Genomic DNA, 18,867 nt, shown 5'->3' with positions numbered 1-18,867 from the left:
TATAGACCTTAAAGGCTAATTTAACCAGGTCTTGTATTGGTGTCTGAGGACCATTCTCTACCTTTTGAAGTTTTTTACGAATGTCAGGAGCTGATTGAGCTAGGATGTGCTCCTGCTCCTCAGGGTTTAGGGTGGAAGTTAGGATAACCTAGAGGCCATGCCAAGTTAAGTCATAGGCCTGACAAAGGTATCTAAATTCCTTTATGTATATGGTAGGATTAGCTGAGAAATCACCTAAATGCTTCTCAATTTTGGAAAGATCGGCCAATGAAAAAGGGACATGTACTCTGACTCCCCCCTCCGCCCCAGCCACCTCTCGCAAAGGTGCTAACACTGTAGGAGGGTGTGGGCAGAGACAGGGGACTCAAGACAGCCAGTTGGGGGCCCGGAAGGAGGCACAGGACCGAGTGGATTACTAGTAGATAAGGAGGAGGAAGGAGGAGTCTGGATGGGGGAAGGAGGAGGAGTCTGGGCAGGAAGGGAGGGGTTGGAGAGAGCGGGGAGAGAAGGAGGAGTATAGGGCAGGTCGGGACGAGAGCATAAGGCCCAAAAGCCTTGTATGTAATTAATTTCAGACCACTTGCCTAGCCACTGGCAGAAATTGCTGAGGTTGATCACGCCACAGTGGAAAGGAAAATTAACCGCTTCCTCCTAAGGTCTTGTTCGACCTGTAAGGTTTTTAAATTGGCTAGGAGGCACCCTAAGGGGGTGCTCTTTGGAAATTTGGACTCGGGGGGGTTTCCCGTTTGTTTCCTCTTTACTTACACAATGGACACAATGGAAATGGAAGTGGATCTCTGCCTGGCCTCAAAGCGTCCTTTGGAACCAGCAGAGACAGACTGGAGGCTCATGGAGCCAAGTGGAGATTAACTTCAGGCGGATGTCTCCGTCCTGAACGGGTCTCCCGAGCCACTTGGTGGCCCAAAAGTGGGCCTCGGACCTGCGCAGGATTTTTGGCCGAGGGAGGTAAAGAGGAGACAAGGGCACTTACCCCAGAGAGGCCGTGAGAGTGAGGGAAGCGGGTCTCAGGTCCTGGTCTGTCTGCCGCGTGGGAGCAGGAGAAGGTTCCTCAACCCTTAAAGGCCTGAGGAGGGGTCTCCTCCCGGGTCTTCGGCACCAACTGATTTGTTTTTCTAAGACCACCAGAGCGGGCACAAAAGAACCAGCGACTAGGCAAGGGTAGGAGCAAAACTGCAAGTTTATTTTGGTCACCTAAGGTGTGGGGAAGAGGTTTGTTGGCCTCCGGCAAAGAAGGCCGACAGAGTCCCCCGGTGGGGCTCTCGGACGGAGTTCCTGCAGTCCTGACATCCTGACAGGAGTGGAGGACTGAGGAAGGCCGCGCGTGGCATCCCTCCGGAGCGGCTTTTCTAGGAGTGGGAGGGCAATAGGCGGGGCACGGGCGTGTCGGGGGGCATTCCGCAGGTGCGACCAGGTAAATCTTGGTCTCTTCGGATTGACGTCACCTGGCGCATGCCCAGTTGGTCTGCACCTTCCCAGGCGCCAGCTGCATTTTCGCGCGCGCAGGAAAAGTTGGTGAAGAAGAACCCGGAAGTGCACCATCTTGCCTCCGTTCGTCCAAACACCAAGGAGGTACAGATGCATCCTTTCTTATGGGGTAGAAGGGAGATGGGGAAATAGGCAGTTCTTTTAAGGGGTTGAAAATGATTATTAGGGGAATGAATGGACCTGGGAGACAGAAGTTAACTTGTAAAGGATCGTCTTTGGAATTTGAATGATCCAACAATATTTGGATCGTTGTTGAGAGCAGACATTATCTTGTGAAAAAGCTTGTAGAGGTGCGATTGTATTCCTTAGGTTTCTTTTCCTCAATAGATAAAGAGATTTCAGGAAAGGGATGGAAGGCAATTAATTGTGTTTTCTTTGGAGGGTCCAGTCTTAAGGTAGATCACATAATGTCAGAGTAGAGCCTGTTAACTCAAAATATCTTTAACCTGTTAAAGTTACTGAGCCCTGTTAACTCAGGCCTCAGTCTATTTAGAAAGTTTATCTTGCCAAGGTTAAGGATGCACCCGTGACACAGCCTCAGGGTCCTAACGACACATGTCCGAGATGGGCAGCTTGCTTTTATACATTTTTGGAAGACATGAGACATCCATCGATATGTTTAAGGTGTACATTGGTTCAGTCTGGTAAGGCAGGACAACTCGAATGAGGGCTTCCAGGTTAGAAGTAGGTCAGAGACAAAAGGTTGCATTCTTTTGAGTCCTTGATCAGCCTTCCACTGAATACACAATTTAGTCTGGCTCAGTGAATCTCCATTTTTACATAAACAATAGGGCAGAGGAAGCAATTAGATATGCATTTGTCTCAGGTGAGCCTCAAAGGGATGACTTTGAGTTCTGTCTGTCCTTTGTCCACAAGGAATTTCCTTGTGGGTAAATTGTGAGGGAGGTATGTAGCTTCTTATCTTTGTAGCTGTCTTATTTAGGGATAGAATGGGATCAGGTTTGCCTGACATTAGTTCCCAGCTTGACTTTTCCCTTTGGCTTAGTGATTTTGGGGTCGCAAGATTTATTTTCCTTTCACAAGTCTCTCCCAGCATATGCTGACCTTGAAGGACCCTTAATTTAAAATAATCTGCATACCATGGTGCCATATTTTGGGGTGAAATTCTCTGGGCTTCTTTGTCTGTTAGGTCTATTTGCTTATAGTTTTGTTCAAGTCTTGTATTTCCTGTTCATCTTCTACTGATTGTTCTGTTTTTGAAAGTGGGATATTGAAGTCTCCAAATATTGTTGAATTGTACCTCTCTCACTTTAATCCTATCAGTTCTTGCTTCATTTTATCTTGGAATTTTCAGTTCTTTGGCAGGCAGTTTAGAATTCTGCTGTAGCCTTCCCTTCCTGCTTGCACAGAGCTGCAAAGTCAGCCATGGATTATAAATTAGGGCCTTTGAGAATTTCCCTGGGTATGTGCAAAGCCCTTTATATGCATACATCCTTTTAGAATTCCAGGAATATGTTAGAACTTTTCAAAAGCCCCCGCAGATCTCCCGTTCTCCAGTTTTTCCTTTTAAGGTTTTTGGTGCACCACTTATTAGTCCCAACTACTGACACTGTCTCAGCCCACTGTAATGTTGAACAATGGCACTGACTGTTTCCACAAATGTCCTGGGGATAGTGCTGTTCCCACAGAATGAGTTCTGAATTAGGGCAAAAAAAGATAAGCCCTGAAAATGGAGCTTTTAAGTAAGCTGCCAGATAGGTCAAATAGTGACAATTCTCTGAGGATGGGGCATTTGAGGGGCTACAAGATTGACACAGGAATTTTCTCTTGGCCCTTTGCCGGATGTGCAGCAGGGGCGTCCTGTCTACTTGGCCTGCTGCGCTCAGCCCCTTGTGGGAGGGAGCATATGAGCAAGCGAGGGTGGGATCTGGCTGGCCACTCCAAGCGCTGACACAGGAGCAAGCTCCGTGTGAGGCCCATGGCCTTGAGGGGAATGCAGCAGCACCCAGACAAGGGTGCCCACGACCCTGAAGCCCCAGATGGGGTGTTAGTGTGCTAATTAGCTCTTTTAGTTTTACCATCCACAGCCTGATGGACGGCAGCATGTTAGCAATTGGTCGGCCCCTGGCCCCATTGTGTGGGGTGGCTGCCTTTTGTCAGTGAAGGCAAAAGGCCAGTATAACAGCCTTTCTAGGTACCTGCACTTGGTGGCTCCCCAGCTCTTGTCCAGCCTCCAAGAAGAATGAGGATACGCTGACAATTGAAGAGTGAGCAAGGTGGGGAGTTTTATTGAGTGATGAAATGGCTTTCTGCAGAGAAGGGATGCGGGGGTGGTCCCGCTACCCGAAGGCGGGAAAGTCCCCTCAATGTGGTGAGTCTTGGGCTACTATGGGCTCAGAATAGGGGAGGGGCAGACCATAGCAGTATTGGAAAAGGCAACATTCGATTGGTTAAAAGGCATTATTCAGAAAGAATCAACTGGGAGAGGATGTGCAAACAGAAACAGAAGTTCTCACTCCAGGTTGCAGATTTCATCCGGACCAGTAATCTGGTCTTTCAGCCTTCAGGCTGTTTTTTGGCTTGAAGGTGGGGTTTCACGAGGGACCCACCCCTATCTGCCTAGGCATTTGGCTGCCTCCTGTCGCTATCAAACCCGTTGTGTTCTACTTGTTTTCACAGCTGCCCAAGTTGTAAGGCAATATTGATTTTCAGAACTACAGTAGAGCTGGAGAAAGGGAGATGGCAATACATAAAGTTAAAACTAAAATTAACTGGTCTTCCTGAGATTCAGGCATTTTTCTGAATAAATGTTCCTCAGATTATGGCAAATTTTTAGTTAATTTCAAGAGTTCTGAAAAAGCCGATTTGACAGTTTTTACCAGTATTTGTACTGCTTTTATGGAGGAGATTTTTGCAGGTGCTTACCCCACCACTTCTGAGGTCTGTTTCTCTGGGTTTTGACTGTGTTCTGTTTGGTCTTTTTTCCTCTCTGTTTTTCACCTTGGATGATTTCTATTCTCTTCCTTCAGATTCATTTGCTCTTAACTCCTTCATGTCAATTCAACTGTTAAATCTGCTCAGTGATTTTTTATTTTCAGCAGTTATATTTTTCAGTCTAATTTCCATTTAGTTCTTGTTTCTGTTTTCTCTGCTGCAACTCTTCATTTATCTGTTGAAATTTTCATGCACTGAAACCATTTCTTTTGCTTCAGGATAATTATAATAGTGCTTTAAAATCTTTGCTTGTTCTCACATTTTGTTCATCTCAGGATTGGATTCGATTCACTTTTAAGAAAAATATGTTTTATTTTCATGGTTTTTCATGTTGGGTAATTTTGGACTGTATCTGATATTATGAATGTTACATCGTGTGAAGAGTATAGGTTCTGCAGTGAATATTTTTCTCCATTGTTCTATCAGGTATTTTTCACCACAAAGTATTGTTTTCCATTGTTTTATCGGATAATTTTCTTGGTGGGCTTGAACTGCAAACTCTCTCTCTTGTGCAGCTCCAGTCTCTCCTCAGGTCATTTCTGGATGGCTGATCTGCTTTGATTCTGATCCACATGCATGGTTCAGGGGTCAGTCAGTGATGAGGGTAGACAGAGTTTGGGGATCCTTCCTCTTTCTCGTTCCTTTGCAAGATTCTCCTAATTTTTAAACTGTGTATGTTTCTTAACTTCACGTTTCCCTTGCCAGAAAGATTGTTGCTTTTTCCCTGATGGCCTCCAGCTCTGCTGTGCTTGCCACACAGACAGCACTTAGACCTGGGCCAAAAGCCACAGAGGTGGTAATTTACTTGTACAGCTAACTCCCGATCTCCGCTTCTCCAAGTGAAGGAACTCTCCACCAGAGCCCATGTGCTCCTCTCCTCACTCCAAAACCTTCAGAGAGGGAGCTCCATTCTTGATCCTGGTTTTTTGTCTTTGACTAAGCTGCTTTGTCTTTTTCCTGCATGCTGGTTTAGTAAATGGATCTACTCCAGGTGTGGGCAGACAATTTGGGGATCTCTTCTTTGATTCTTTCACTTTTGGGATTCCCCAACTCCCTTCTGTATTCATGGTTTCCTGACCTCACTTTTCCGATCCCCCGCCCCCACCCCTGTGCCAGGGAGATTAGGGCCTTTCCATGCCTCCTGTGTGTCCGATCCCCCACCCCCACACCTGTGCCAGGAAGGTTAGGGGCCTTTCCATGCCTCCTTATGTGTGCAGTTCAGAGTACGCTTACTCAGGGACAGGCCAGAAGGAAGAACAGTGTGACTGCCTGTCTCTCCTCCCCCAGATGAGGCTGAAGTCCCCACCAGCTCATGCTTGTGCTCACTCCCCAGTAACTCATTAGTAACTTCAGGTAGTTCCTTTCTGTATGATGTCCAGGTTTTGTCATTTTTTTACTATAAGGGTGGAGGTGGGGGAGTCATTTTATAGTCTTAACTTCCTGTACCTAATAGTAGCCTTGAACCTAATCTTTTTGAAGCAAAGTTGAAAATTGCCTTTTGCATCTATATCTACCAGAAATGAAAGTGGAGAATTAAAATGTCTGAATGGAAGTGATGATCTTTTATAATGAAAAGTTGTCTAAAAGAAGATATTGGGAAGAGAAAGGTTGTAGAAAATTAAGTATTATGTCAGTTCGTTTCAGCATACAATTTACTAATTACCTACTTATGTGCCAGACACTATACTTGATGCTAGAAATACAGAAATGTCACAGACTCTGCTCATAAGAAGCTCACAGCAGTGGAATAATGGAGATGGGTAGGTTAAACAAATACATTTAACTCTCGCTAGGAATATCATGAGCTAGATATATTCTACCTGAGATTTCCAGCAAGAAAGGTGTGTAAATCAAAAAATGTCTGAGAACAAGTCTCAATGAGTTTAGAGGCTTATTTTACCATGGTTGAGGACACACTGGGAGAAAGAGACACAAGCTACAGTAGGGTCTTCAGCTTGTGCTTTTTCCACAGAGGATTTCGAGAACTTCAGTGTTTAAAGATTAGAGAGGGGGCAAGAGGGAAAAGAGGAACACTTAATTATGTATTTGTCTCATGCTCAGTAAATCTGCATTTTACAGAAGGTAAAGTAAACATAGAATAGGGGAAGAAGTCAAATATGCATTTGTCTTGGGATGGGCTAAGGAATAATTTCTAGTCTTATCTTTGTCCAGTGCCTGTGAACATCAGCTATTAATTTACATTGTCAGGGTAAGGGAGGCCAGCTGGGGAGACATAGCCTTCTATCTTGCAGCAATCTGTTTAGGAACCAAAGGGAGCCAGGTTTTTCGTTTGTTTGTTTTTGTTTTTGTTTTTGTTTTTTACATAACTCAGTTCCGAAGCTTAACTTTTCCTTTTGGCATAGTAAGTTTGGGGTCCTGAGACTTTATTTTTCTTTCACTGGTGTTTGTCTAGTTAGCCAATAATCATTAAGTTGTTATGCCATGCAGGTGATGATCACCATGTGTCATACTAGTTGATTTGAATCAAATAACGTTTGGAACAGAAGCAAAATGTAATTATTCATACATTTGGAGCAATTCAAGTTTACATACACTAACAACATTGCAGATTTTGAGTATTTGTGAAAGATTACTGATAAAGGCATACACTTGCTTGCGTTATGTCCAGGATTCATATATCAAAAATAGAAACTATAGCTCTTCATTATTGCCAACCACAGATTCCCATCATCTGTGCGCTATGGGCGTTCCCAGTCACTTCACCCTGTTGATGCTCCTGCTCCATTCTGTGTTGCCCTTGACCCCTTGGCTTCAAACTTTGTCATATTATCTTTCTGATTTATTTAGTCAGAGAACAGGCTCGCATCACAAGATGGCAGAATCTTACATTTTTATGTAACTTAGAATAGAAAGGGCCCTAAAGATCATTTAGTTTAATTCTGTTACTTTAAACATTTGGGAACAATGGCCTTTTCAGCCCTAGAGCACTGTGGGTGGTGAAAGTCCATATTACAAATAAGAAGACAGTATGGTTATGCCTTAATATTAATTAATTGGTTCTGATGTATAGTTCATCAACTCATTGCCTGCCCTACACCTTCCCTTGGTCCCAAGTTAGTGGTTAGGCCAACAATACATAGATCTCTATCCTCAGATCTATTCCTTCTACATCTATCTTTGAATAGCTTATATTGTTCTTAACTGTGACAAGAATCTGATGGAAACTCAAAAGCTAATAAAGTAGTCTTATCTTAACTTCCTGTTATTTGGGAATATATTTACCTCACTGTAAATGCCAAGTTTTATTTTTTTGTTTCTACATAAAGATTATTTTTCTGAAAAGGTTTTGAGAGAAAATTGCTGAAGATACTTCTCTTTCTATTTTAGATGAACAAGTTGTTATGGGCAATAAGCTTCTTGTATATATTAGGTAAGATCATTTTACTTATCCATCTACATGTATGTTCTTTCTATATTTCTCCTATATTTTTAGAGATACTATGATCTCTTATCTATATAGTATTTTTCATTTGTCACAATTCTTTTATGTAGAGCAGTGGTTCTCAACCATGGATGATTCTGTCTCCTACTCCCTGGAGATGTTTGGCAACATCTAGAGACATTTTTGGTTGTTATAACTGGGGCTAGAGAAGGGGTGCTACTGGTATCTAGTGGGCAGAGGCCAAGGATGCTGCTAAGCAGCATACAGTGCACACAGTAGTCCCCACAACAAAGGATTATCTGGCCCAAAATATCAGTAGGGCTGAGGTTGAGAAACTTTGGTGTTGAAACCCGGGTTTTTTACGTTTACTAGTGACAACTATGTGGGATGTGTGTTGTGTCTATATATGAGGACAAGAGACTTGTTCAGATCATGAAAAAGTAACAGAGGTAAAACTAGAATGTTTATCCCCTGACTTCTGGAGCAGGGTTCATTCCAGTAGACTGTGCCAGCTCAGAATTGAGCCCTGATAGAACTTTTAGGTAGACGGCTATTTGGCAGGAAGGTGGCAGAACCTAGCAGAACATCATTATAGCTCATATCTAACGTCAGAGTTAACTTTGAAACCTGTTTCACACTTGTTACATTGATTTTTTAGTGTGAAAGAAATATGCATTTACTTAGTGCTTTATCATCTGTACTTTAAACTCTTCAAAATATGCTGGTGTCCAGTTGTCTCCAATCTAACACTGAAAATTGTAGTTCAAAAAGGTTCAAAATTTGCCCCCTCCCCACCTCCAAAAATAGAAAGAAGGTAGACATGTTCAGATGACATGACATTTGTAGTAATTCAACTCACAAGGCAAGTCTTTGGCCATGAAGAAGGTTTGATTTGGAGGTAAAACTGTAGGGTGAATTTCTCTTCAGATTCTAACTCTCCCTGGTTTGTCCTGTCGCATTTTCCAGACATTTAGCCTAGCTCTTTCCCCATCTTTAATACCATCGTTAGAGACCCTGGTTTAACAGTATCTGAAAATGCCAGGCTTCTAACAGGTTTATCGTAGTATAATGGTGCCATTAGGCACCATCTTTCTAGACGCTGGGTATGAGGCCTTTAGAAGTCTGTCTTCATTCCTTCTTGTCCCTTTAATAGAGCATTGGTTTTTCTTAGGAAACATACGAAGAAATGAAAGCTCCTACTCAGTCACAGGATGCATTACCTCACCCCCCAATCTGTTGCCCACGTTTCTAAACTGGGTGTCATCTTGACCTGCTTTGGAACTTGACCTAACTGACAAAAGCTGAGCCTACTTAACAAATGAAACTAGTATCTCAAGTTTGAGAAACAATGTGTTACTCGCTTGAAAGTTATCTGCTTTACAAGTCACCAGATCCATTCTCATTCTTTTCTTCCAGCTGTTGTCTAGCAGGTCGTGCCTATCCCCTTGGTGACATCCCTGAAGATCTTGTTCCCTTGGTTAAAAACCAGGTTGGTACTATTTTCATAGCCTTTTGACTGTTCTCCGTCTCTTGTTAAGATGCACTGAAGACAAATTGCAGTTGAGGCTTCCACGTGGGTCAGGAGCTATTGCCTATTACAGGAGAGAACTTACACACTATTACTAAAGTCAATAATTAGAGCTGAGAGAGAATTTAAGAGAGAACTTAAAATATAGTAGCAATTTAAACTGAATTCAGCCTGCCTTTATTTTATCCAAAGGGGAATCACTGCTTCAGCAGGATACTTTGTAAGGTGAGAAAATAATCAACATTTTTTTTCCAACTTGCAGGTTTTTGAATTTCTAATTCGCCTGCATTCAGCAGAGGCTTCTCCTGAGGAAGAAATCTATCCTTACATTCGGACTTTGCTACATTTTGACACAAGAGAATTTCTCAATGTATTGGCACTGGTAAGAGATAGTCTTATTTTGAGGTGTTTTCAAAGAAGACAGAGCAATAATTTTTTGGTGGGGCGCGGTGGCTCAATGCCTATAATCCCAACACTTTGGCAGGCTGAGGCGGGCAGGTCACCTGAGGTCAGGAGTTCCAGACCAGCCTGGCCAACATGGCAAAACCCCATCTCTATTAATAATACAAAACGTAGCCAGGCATGGTTTTATACATGGTTTAATACAAAACGTGGCGGGCGCCTGTAATCCCGGCTACTTAGGAGGCTGAGGCATGAGAATTGCTTGAACCTGGGAGCCGGAGGTTGCAGTGAAGCTGAGATTGTGTCATTGCACTCCAGCCTGGGCTACAAAGAGACTCTGTCTCAAAAAAAGAAAAAAGACAAAGCAATATTTTTTAATAGAAAAATCATAATTATTCTGCAGGTATAGATTTTATGCACTAGCAGTAAGTCAGGGTTTCAAATGTTTAATTTTGTTGTGCCACCCATTTTCTTTTCTTTAGTTCCTTGCCTTCCTCCCTTCTTCCCCTCTTCCTTCCTCCCTCCTTCTATCCCTCCCTCCTTCCCTCCCTCTCTCCTTCTCTCTTTTTTCTCCCTCTCTCTCTCACACACACTCATCAAAAAGTTAAGGAGAACTGAGTTAGATGTAGTGCATCTTTGATTTCATAAATTATATTGCCTGGCATACTAAATATGGAAGGGAGATGTTGAAGGAGATGTAGTAGTGATGATAGTAAAAATAGCTGGAGTTGAAATGGAACATGGAAGCTTTTTGCTGAAAAAACACCCTTATACATGTTCAATTAGGGATGAACATGTACATTTTGGGTGAGCCAGGTTGTCTGTGAAAATGCCTCTGAGGAACAATTAGATAAAACATAATGTATCTTCGGAATTAAATAGTATTGTAGTTGTGTTTTGAAAAGCTTTTGATGTTATGGAAAATGCTTATAGCGTTTAGCAAAAGTAGCAGGCACACAAATATGCAAAACACACATATACACAGTATTTGGAGAAAAAAAGGATGGAAATACACCTAAATATTAATAGTGATTCACTCTGTGAGATGAAGCAAATTACCCTAATAAGCATATACTACTTTTATAAATTGAATTATATAAATATAATAAACTATTATTTTAAAACGGTAAGTACTCATGAGAAGGTTATTATCATTTGAATTAGTTTAATTTGAAAATCTGACATCAGAAGTAATAACTTTAATTGCATAGAACGAAGGGAAGGAGAAACTTAGAAGTCAGATCTAGTTGGTTTAGGAAATTTTAAATGTCCAGAGGGGAACATAAAGGTAGTTGGTGACTGGCACATAGGAAAAAAAGAAACAGGAAGTGATGGGGGAGGAGGTTTAGAAAGAGTGTTAGAGAAAACCAAGAACTTAATGTAATTTTTATTTATTTAAGGGCTGTGGTAGCACCGAAACACATGTGGAATTATGCTGATGTCTGAATCATGACACTGGGATTTATAGTAAGGCTGCAAAACAGTCTCTGGTTTGGTTGACAAAAATTTGAGTGCATGGCGTATCCCACGTACTATCCTCATTAGGGCATGCAGCCTTGGTCAACAAGATATAAACTCTGCTTTTGTGGAGGAAGAGGATCCAGACTTGTAGATAAATAATTATAGCACAGTGTAATACATGCCTTAGGGGAAGTACAGGATGCTATAGGAACACTTAATGAGGGGCACCTAATGGAGCGTTAGGGAATGTTTCTTAGATAAAATGGTGTCTACACTGAGTCTGAATAGAAGTTAGTCAGGGGAAGGGTAGGAAAAAATATTCTAGGCAGAGGGCTGAATATGTAAAAAGGCCTAGAAATGAGACAGAGCAACGAGTATTCAAGTAATTGAAAAAAATTCAATATAGCTGCATCTTTTAAGTATAAGGAGAAGTGCAGAGAGAAACAAATCCAGAGAGGTAGGTAGGCAGATAACGAGTCTTGTAACCTGCAGTAAAAAATCTGGACTTCCTTCCCTTCCTTCCTCCCCTCCCTCCCCTCCCTCCCTCCCTCCCTCCCCTCCTTCCCTCCCCTCCTTCCCCTCCCTCCCTCCCTCCCTCCTCTCCTTCCCCTCCCTCCCTCCCCTCCTTCCCCTCCCTCCCTCCCTCCCCTCCTTCCCCTCCCTCCCTCCCTCCCTCCCTCCCCTCCTTCCCCTCCCTCCCTCCCTCCCTGCCCTCCTTCCCCTCCTTCCCCTCCCTCCCTCCCTCCTTCCCTTCCTTCCCTCCCTCCTTCCCTTCCTTCCCTCCCTTCCCTCCCTCCCTCCTTCCCTCTCTCCCTCCTTCCCTCCTTCCCTCATTTTTGAGGCAGAGCTTCGCTCTTGTCTCCCAGGCTGGAGTGCAATGGCATGGTCTTGGTTCACTGCAACCTCTGCCTCCCAGGTTCAAGTGATTTTCCTGCCTCAGCCTCCCCAGTAGGCAGGATCATAGATGCGCATCACCATGCCTGGCTAATTTTTGTATTTTTAGTAGAGACAGGGTTTCACCATGTTGGCCAAGATGGTCTGGAACTCCTGACCTCAGGTGATCTGCCCACCTTGATCTCCCAAAGTGCTGGGATTACAGGCGTGAGCCACCACACCTGGCCATAATTTGGACTTTATACTACAGCAGTTGGTAGCCATTGAAGCCTTTTAGGAAGGAAAATATATTAATTTTATACTTTAAAAACATTCCCTCTGACTCTTGTGTCTTAGTCAGTTTGAGCTGCTATAACAAAATGCCATAGATTAGGTGGCTCACAAACAACAGAAATGGATTTCTCACAGTTCTAGAGTCTGGGAAGTCCAAGATCAAGGTGCTAGCATATTCTGTTGGTTTAGGCACACCTCCGAGAGGCTTACCTCCTAAAACCATCACATTGGTGATAGGTTCTCAACATGAATTTGGAGGCATACAAATGGATTGAAATGAGATAAGATGGAGGCAGGGAGATCCGTTAGTAAATTTTGTAGTAATCTAAATAGAAGATAATGGTGGCTTAAATTAGGGCAGTGACAGTGGGGATACCGAGATGTGAAAGGATTTGAAAGATATTTTAAGAGGCAAATCAGCCCATAAAGAAGAAGAATCTGTGATGGAGGCCATATGTAGCCCCAAAGTCAGAAATATTTACTGTCTGGCTCTTTACAGAGAATGTTGACCCCTGGATTAGCAGTTAGCTTGCTATCATTATTTTACAGAAACCCCATAGTAATTTGTAAAGTACTACAGAAATAATTTTTAATGTCCAAATGCACAGATGACTTACAACTTGGGTTTTAGGTCTACCTTTGTACTTCAGAAACTGTAATTCTCCATTAGGACATCTTTGCATATTAGTCCTCTAGTAAACACCCATAGTTAAAAGCATTTTTGTGGGATGATAATGGTCTAACAATGTGCCATTTTGGTGGCAGATGTTAACTACCACCAAAATAGTCATGAAGCATATCATAATATTCACACCATAGTGTATTACCACTTAATTATGTTCACAGAATCAAACTATCAGTGTCTGTTTCAAAGGAGTGACTACATGCTGCCAAAAGGAAAATGGTGAAGGAAATTCTTTTTTACTTGCTGTCACTGCTGTAGTTTTTAAATGCATGTGTTAATTCTCCATGGTTTTGTTTTTTAGTTGAATAGCACTTGTATTAGCAGATGGTACTTTCCCTTTGTACCTGCAGAGTGACATCTCACTTTAGCAGGCAGGGATGGGTGTCTATGTGTGTGTGTGTTTGTTGTTCTCATGAATCCGAAGATAGAACTGAGAGAGACTTTGTAGTCCGTCTTCCTGTCTTCAGTCAGAGTCATATTTAACCCACATATGCATCAGAATAACTTCTATTTGAGCCTTCCACAGTGAGTTCCTCCAATCTCCTTGGTAACTCGTTTCAGCATTTCCCAGCTACCTGGCAGTAAAGCAGACTAGCTGAAAAAAAAAAAGTCAAGAATATTTTGTTTTTCTGTGCATCAAACAGGAGAAGGAAGGGAAGGACATGCTAATAAGAGAACAGCTTGAACAAAGGTGCTTTGGAGAAATTGGGGAAAATTCAGGCCCATTTGAAGAACAGTAATTACTCTTGTTTGAACAGGACTATGATGTCTTGAAAGTTCATGGCTTTGAAATTCCTTTTTATTTTTAGTCTGCTGGGACATTGTGTAGTTCATTTTCTTGTTTCAAGGAAATAGCAATAAATTAGCGCTACGTGGATTTAAACATTTCTCAGCATCAAATGAACTAAGTGAAAACCATAGGAACGATCTTTAAGTCTTTCATCATTCTTACTGTTCAGTAAAAATTTTTATTTCAATTTTTTGATAGTGGACATAATCTTATTTTCTTCATATATACTATATGTACTACTTTTTTTGTGACATGCTATTATCATATACTGACAAACAGAATCTGGTATTGTAATTTATTTTGATGCATATTATATTCAAAGTCTTTTTGGCTCTGCTTGATCAGTTACATAAAATGAAAGTTGCCATAGTTGGCAGTGTTTTGAGATTACTAAGTAGGCTTGATAATTTTAACTTTTTTACCATAATACTTTTTTTTTTTTTTTTTTTTTTTTTTGAGATGGAGTCTCGCTCTGTCACCCAGGCTGGAGTGCAGTGGCCGGATCCTGGCTCACTGTAAGCTCCGCCTCCCAGGTTCATGCCATTCTCCTGCCTCAGCCTCCCGAGTAGCTGGGACTACAGGCGCCCGCCACCTTGCCCGGCTAGTTTTTTGTATTTTTTAGTAGAGACGGGGTTTCACCATGTTAGCCAGGATGGTCTCGATCTCCTGACCTTGTGATCCGCCCGTCTCGGCCTCCCAAAGTGCTGGGATTACAGGATTGAGCCACCGCGCCCGGCCACCATAATACTTTTTTTTAAATGCCTATCTTTAGACATCATTTTTCTTAATTGTCATGAAAATTATGAAAGTTATTTTTATGATAGTTAATAAACTGTGTCTTAGTTATTTCCAGATAACATAGACTGAATGATGGCTGAACATGTAGTATTTTATCCCTCTGTTCTCAAACCTTTGCTTCCAAATTACCTGTTTTCATTCGTGTTATCTCTCTCTCTCTCTTTTTTCTTTTTTTTTCTTATGGACTTTGCCTTCCTTCCTTTCTCAAATTCTTATTTGTGATTTTTTTTTTTAAGTCTCAGAGTAATTTGATAACAAGAATTTGATAACTTGTTTTCTTCTACAATGTACAAATAATAATTACTTTTAAACATTTATTTCTCCCTTTTAGACTTTTGAAGATTTTAAAAATGACAAACAAGCTGTGGAATATCAACAGCGAATTGTGGATATTTTGTTGAAAGTAAGTATTCAAAGAATACATGTCTTTATATGATACTTAAGATAGTTGAGTTGTTTTATAGCAGGTTATAAAATCTTGTTAAGTGGTTTCTTGGAATCATATCTTAAAATTTTATTATGGTGTCTTTGTCCTCAAGAGCTGAATTAAGTACTAATCATTTATTTAAAAAAATTTTTAGTGTATGTTAGCTTTAGACTGGGGACCAGAATAGAGAGCACTACTGTGAGAAAGGCATATGGTGATAATTGCTATATTAGTATGATTACATGTAAGAATAGCGACTAACTTCTAAGTGCTTTGAGAAAACAATTAATGTGAAGAATCTTCCTCTGTCTCATATCAACTTCACTTTGTTGCTAAGGCAGTGCCGTATTCTGTCATGGCACTGAGATGCTGGATGACACTTAAGACTGATTTGAGGCGCAGAGAAATGATCATCCCAGTATAAATCTAATTAGATTCAGCAGAAAGCTATTTTGAGATTGATGCTGTTGCTAATGAAGAATGCAGGGAAAAGTTCTTTTCTTTTCCGTCTGCGTGACTTCAGGCAGGCCAGTTTTCTCTTGTAGTTGAAAGCTTAGAGTTTTTATTTTGTTCATTTGACTGTAAAATAGAGTTTTCTTTCTTTTAATGTTGAATTATTTTGGACAAGAGACCAGAATTAAGGTGTTTTCTAGTTGTACATAACATCAAAATATTACATTTATACTCATTCTGTATAATTTCCAAAGCATATTTATATACATTATTTCTTTTGAGCTATCAATTAATATTAATTTAACCTTGTAAGACAGGCAGTGATGATTATGAGAACAGGATTGCTAACCTGTCAGATAATGCCAGTTTGATTCAGATGGCTAATATGGAAAATTTTCACCTAGATTTATTCCCAATCTTGTCCTCCTTTAATTTGTGATCTTACCTTTCTTCTACCTGATACTCTTCTGTGGCTTCCTGTTGGTCATTTGGAATTAAGTTCTGCTGTGAGTGAGAGAAAACTGAAAATAACAATAGTTTAATTGTGATGGGAATTAATTTTTCTCATAGAAGTCTGGAAGTAGGCAACCTGGTCTAGTAGAGTGACTTCATAAACTTCTCAGGGACGCAGATTCCTTCTGTCTTAGTATTACACTTAGTATATGATTTCTGTCTTTCCATCCAGAATGGCTGCTGAGGCTCCTGCCATTACCTCTGCATTCTAGCCACGTAGAAAAAAATGAAGAAACAAAGAAAATATTCCCTCTCCTTAAGGAAGCTTCTTAAAAGCTGTGTAATACAATTCTGTTTGCACCATATGAGGCCCCTTAGTTGGTGGGGGAGATAGAGAAACATTGTCTGTATTCTTGGTAACCATGTGCTTAGCTAAACATGAGCGTTCTCTTCTTCTTCTTCTTCTTCTTCTTCTTCTTCTTCTTCCTTCTTCCTTCTTCCTTCTTCCTTCTTCTTCTTTCTTCTTCTCCTTCTTCTCCTCCTCCTCCTCTTCCTCCTCTTCCTCCCTCACCCTTCCCCTCCCTCCTTATCCCTCTCCCTCTCTCCCTCCTTCTTCCTTTCTTCTTCCTCCTTCTCCTCCTCCTCCTTTCTTCTTTCTTCTTTTTCTTCTTTCTTCCTTCCTCCTCCTCCTCCCCCTCTTCCTCCTCCTTTTTGAGACTGAGTCTTGCTCTGTTGCCCAGGCTAGAGTGCAGTGGCATGATCTCAGCTCCCTACACCCTCCACCTCCTGGCTTTGAGCGATTCTCCTGCCTCAGCCTCCAGAGTAGCTGGAATTAGAGGCACCTGCCACCGTACCCAGCTAATTTTTGTATTTTTAGTAAAGACGGGATTTTCACCATGTTGGCCAGGTTAGTCTCGAACTCGGACCTCAGGTAATCTGCCTGCCTCAGCCTCCCAAAGTGCTGGGATTACAGGTGTGAGCTACTGCGCCCAGCCTTGAGGAGTTCTGTTTCTAAGGAAGGAAGACTAGATGTTGGAGCATAGGTAATAGTTTCTGCCATACCCGTCTAAACTGTTGAATATCCATGATCCCTCTATATTTTCTGGTCCTGACTAGGTCTCTATAACTGGTCCCTTCTCTCATCCACCTCGTCATCCTTCCCCACACACCTTGTATTATGTACCCTCAACCATATTAAATTATTAGAATTCACTAGACTCTCTGTGGTGTGTTGATGGTTTATGTTCTTTGCAAGGGTTTTCTTTCAGTCTGTCATGCCTTTTCCTTTCCTTTCACTGACTGGCAAGTTCCTAATCATTTTCCAAGACTTAACTGAAATATTATCTATGAAAAACTCTTTTGAACGCTCTCCCATACATCTAGGTTGATTAGTTGCTCCTTGTCTGTGCTCAGGCAACACTTTATGCTTCAGTTAGCACACTGTAGTGTCATATTTACATATTTTCTTATCTGTCTTATCTAGACTTGAGCTTCTTGAATGTAGAGACTGAGGATTATTCTAATTATTATTATTATTATTATTATTATTATTATTATTATTATAGTTGGTCATTGTTTTAGCCTGCCTAGAACAGATCCAGCACAATGCCTGTAACGCAGTAGGTGTCAGGTAAATGTAAGTTGGTTAAATTGCAATTTGAGTTTAAAACTATACTAAGTTAGAAGAGTGATCCAAATGAAGAGAAAGCTCCACAAGTACTTGACTATTCCTGTTGGTGACTTGCCATTCTTGTGTGTTGTCTTGATAGTGTTTACCTTGGGTCAGTGAAGAATGAGCTTTGGAGATTATTTTTCTCATTTCTAGTGCTACAGATGTGCTAATTGGTTAAAGTGTACTTGTGAGAGAGCCAGTGAGAGGAGGAGTATAGGCAGTGACCAGAGAACAGGCCAATGGGTATTATCATGTGTGCTGAATGGCTGCAGACAGAGAGGAAACATCTATTAATTTGTGACTTCTTACATTGCCCAGAAAATTTGTAAGCATGGTCTCTGAAAGAGGCCAAAGGAGAAATGGAAAGGAAATGGCCTTTTGTAGGATAATAACCAATTAGACACTCACTGAGGTGATGAGGGAATTTATATATATATATATGATAGAGTTTTTATAACTTGAAATACCCACATACTGTAATAATGAGTATACACTTGGCAAGCGATGATTACTGGACTAAAAGCAGAAAGGGTAAAAGAAAGGGATGTGAGAGGAAGTAGGTCAAAAGCTAGGGAATGTTGTATAATGGGAGAAATCTGGTGCTTTATCTTTGCGTGGAGGATGGAAGGAGAGAACTTGGAACTTTTCGATAGATGTGTGGGGGTACTATACCCTAATTTGTTGTAGAGTTGCCCCCATGAATTCAGCTTGCCCAAAACAGTACGTGGTCTTCCCTCCCCCACTTCTGTATTCTCTCTGTTAATAGCATCATTATCCCACCTGCCAATCAGGCTCAAAATCTGTCCTTTTTCATTGCTCCTTGAACCACATGGTTGTACGCCTAGGAATAATTGTCCTGTCCCCACTCTCTCTGCCTCTTTCCATTTTCATGATCACTGCCCTACTTAAGAGCCCTTTGGTCTCTCCCTTAGACTCCTGCAGTCGCTTGTATCTTGCTCTCCCTGCCTTGTGTTTCTTTCTTTTGTTAATTTTATCCCATGCACTGCTGACTGGATAATTTTCCTAAGCGCAGTACTGGTCATAATCAACCCCCCTGGTGGAACACATTTAGTAGCTCGCCAGTTTTCTATAGAATATGTTCCAGATTCCTTAGGAAGACATTTGAGACCTCATCTTCCCTTTTAATCTATTGTTTCCCTCTTCCTG

At 41.5% G+C, this 18,867-nt stretch overlaps 1 protein-coding gene across 3 annotated transcripts in view; it reads left to right on the top strand.

Annotated features, from left to right (window-relative positions):
- Window positions 1-18,867, top strand: part of VPS8 (VPS8 subunit of CORVET complex) — a 263,309-nt gene that overhangs the window by 96,088 nt on the left and 148,354 nt on the right. For all 3 annotated transcript variants that reach the window (XM_030931118.1, XM_030931123.1, XM_030931127.1), the window contains 4 exons: window positions 7,810-7,852; window positions 9,281-9,353; window positions 9,655-9,774; window positions 15,027-15,098. In XM_030931118.1, the coding sequence (XP_030786978.1) occupies window positions 7,810-7,852; window positions 9,281-9,353; window positions 9,655-9,774; window positions 15,027-15,098 (308 nt within the window). The remainder of the gene's footprint in view (window positions 1-7,809; window positions 7,853-9,280; window positions 9,354-9,654; window positions 9,775-15,026; window positions 15,099-18,867) is intronic.

This window comes from Rhinopithecus roxellana, chromosome 1, assembly GCF_007565055.1.
Source record: "Rhinopithecus roxellana isolate Shanxi Qingling chromosome 1, ASM756505v1, whole genome shotgun sequence".
NCBI classification, from domain to species: domain Eukaryota; kingdom Metazoa; phylum Chordata; class Mammalia; order Primates; family Cercopithecidae; genus Rhinopithecus; species Rhinopithecus roxellana.
Note: the sequence above shows the minus strand (reverse complement) of the source record. Positions and strands in the feature narration are given on the sequence as shown.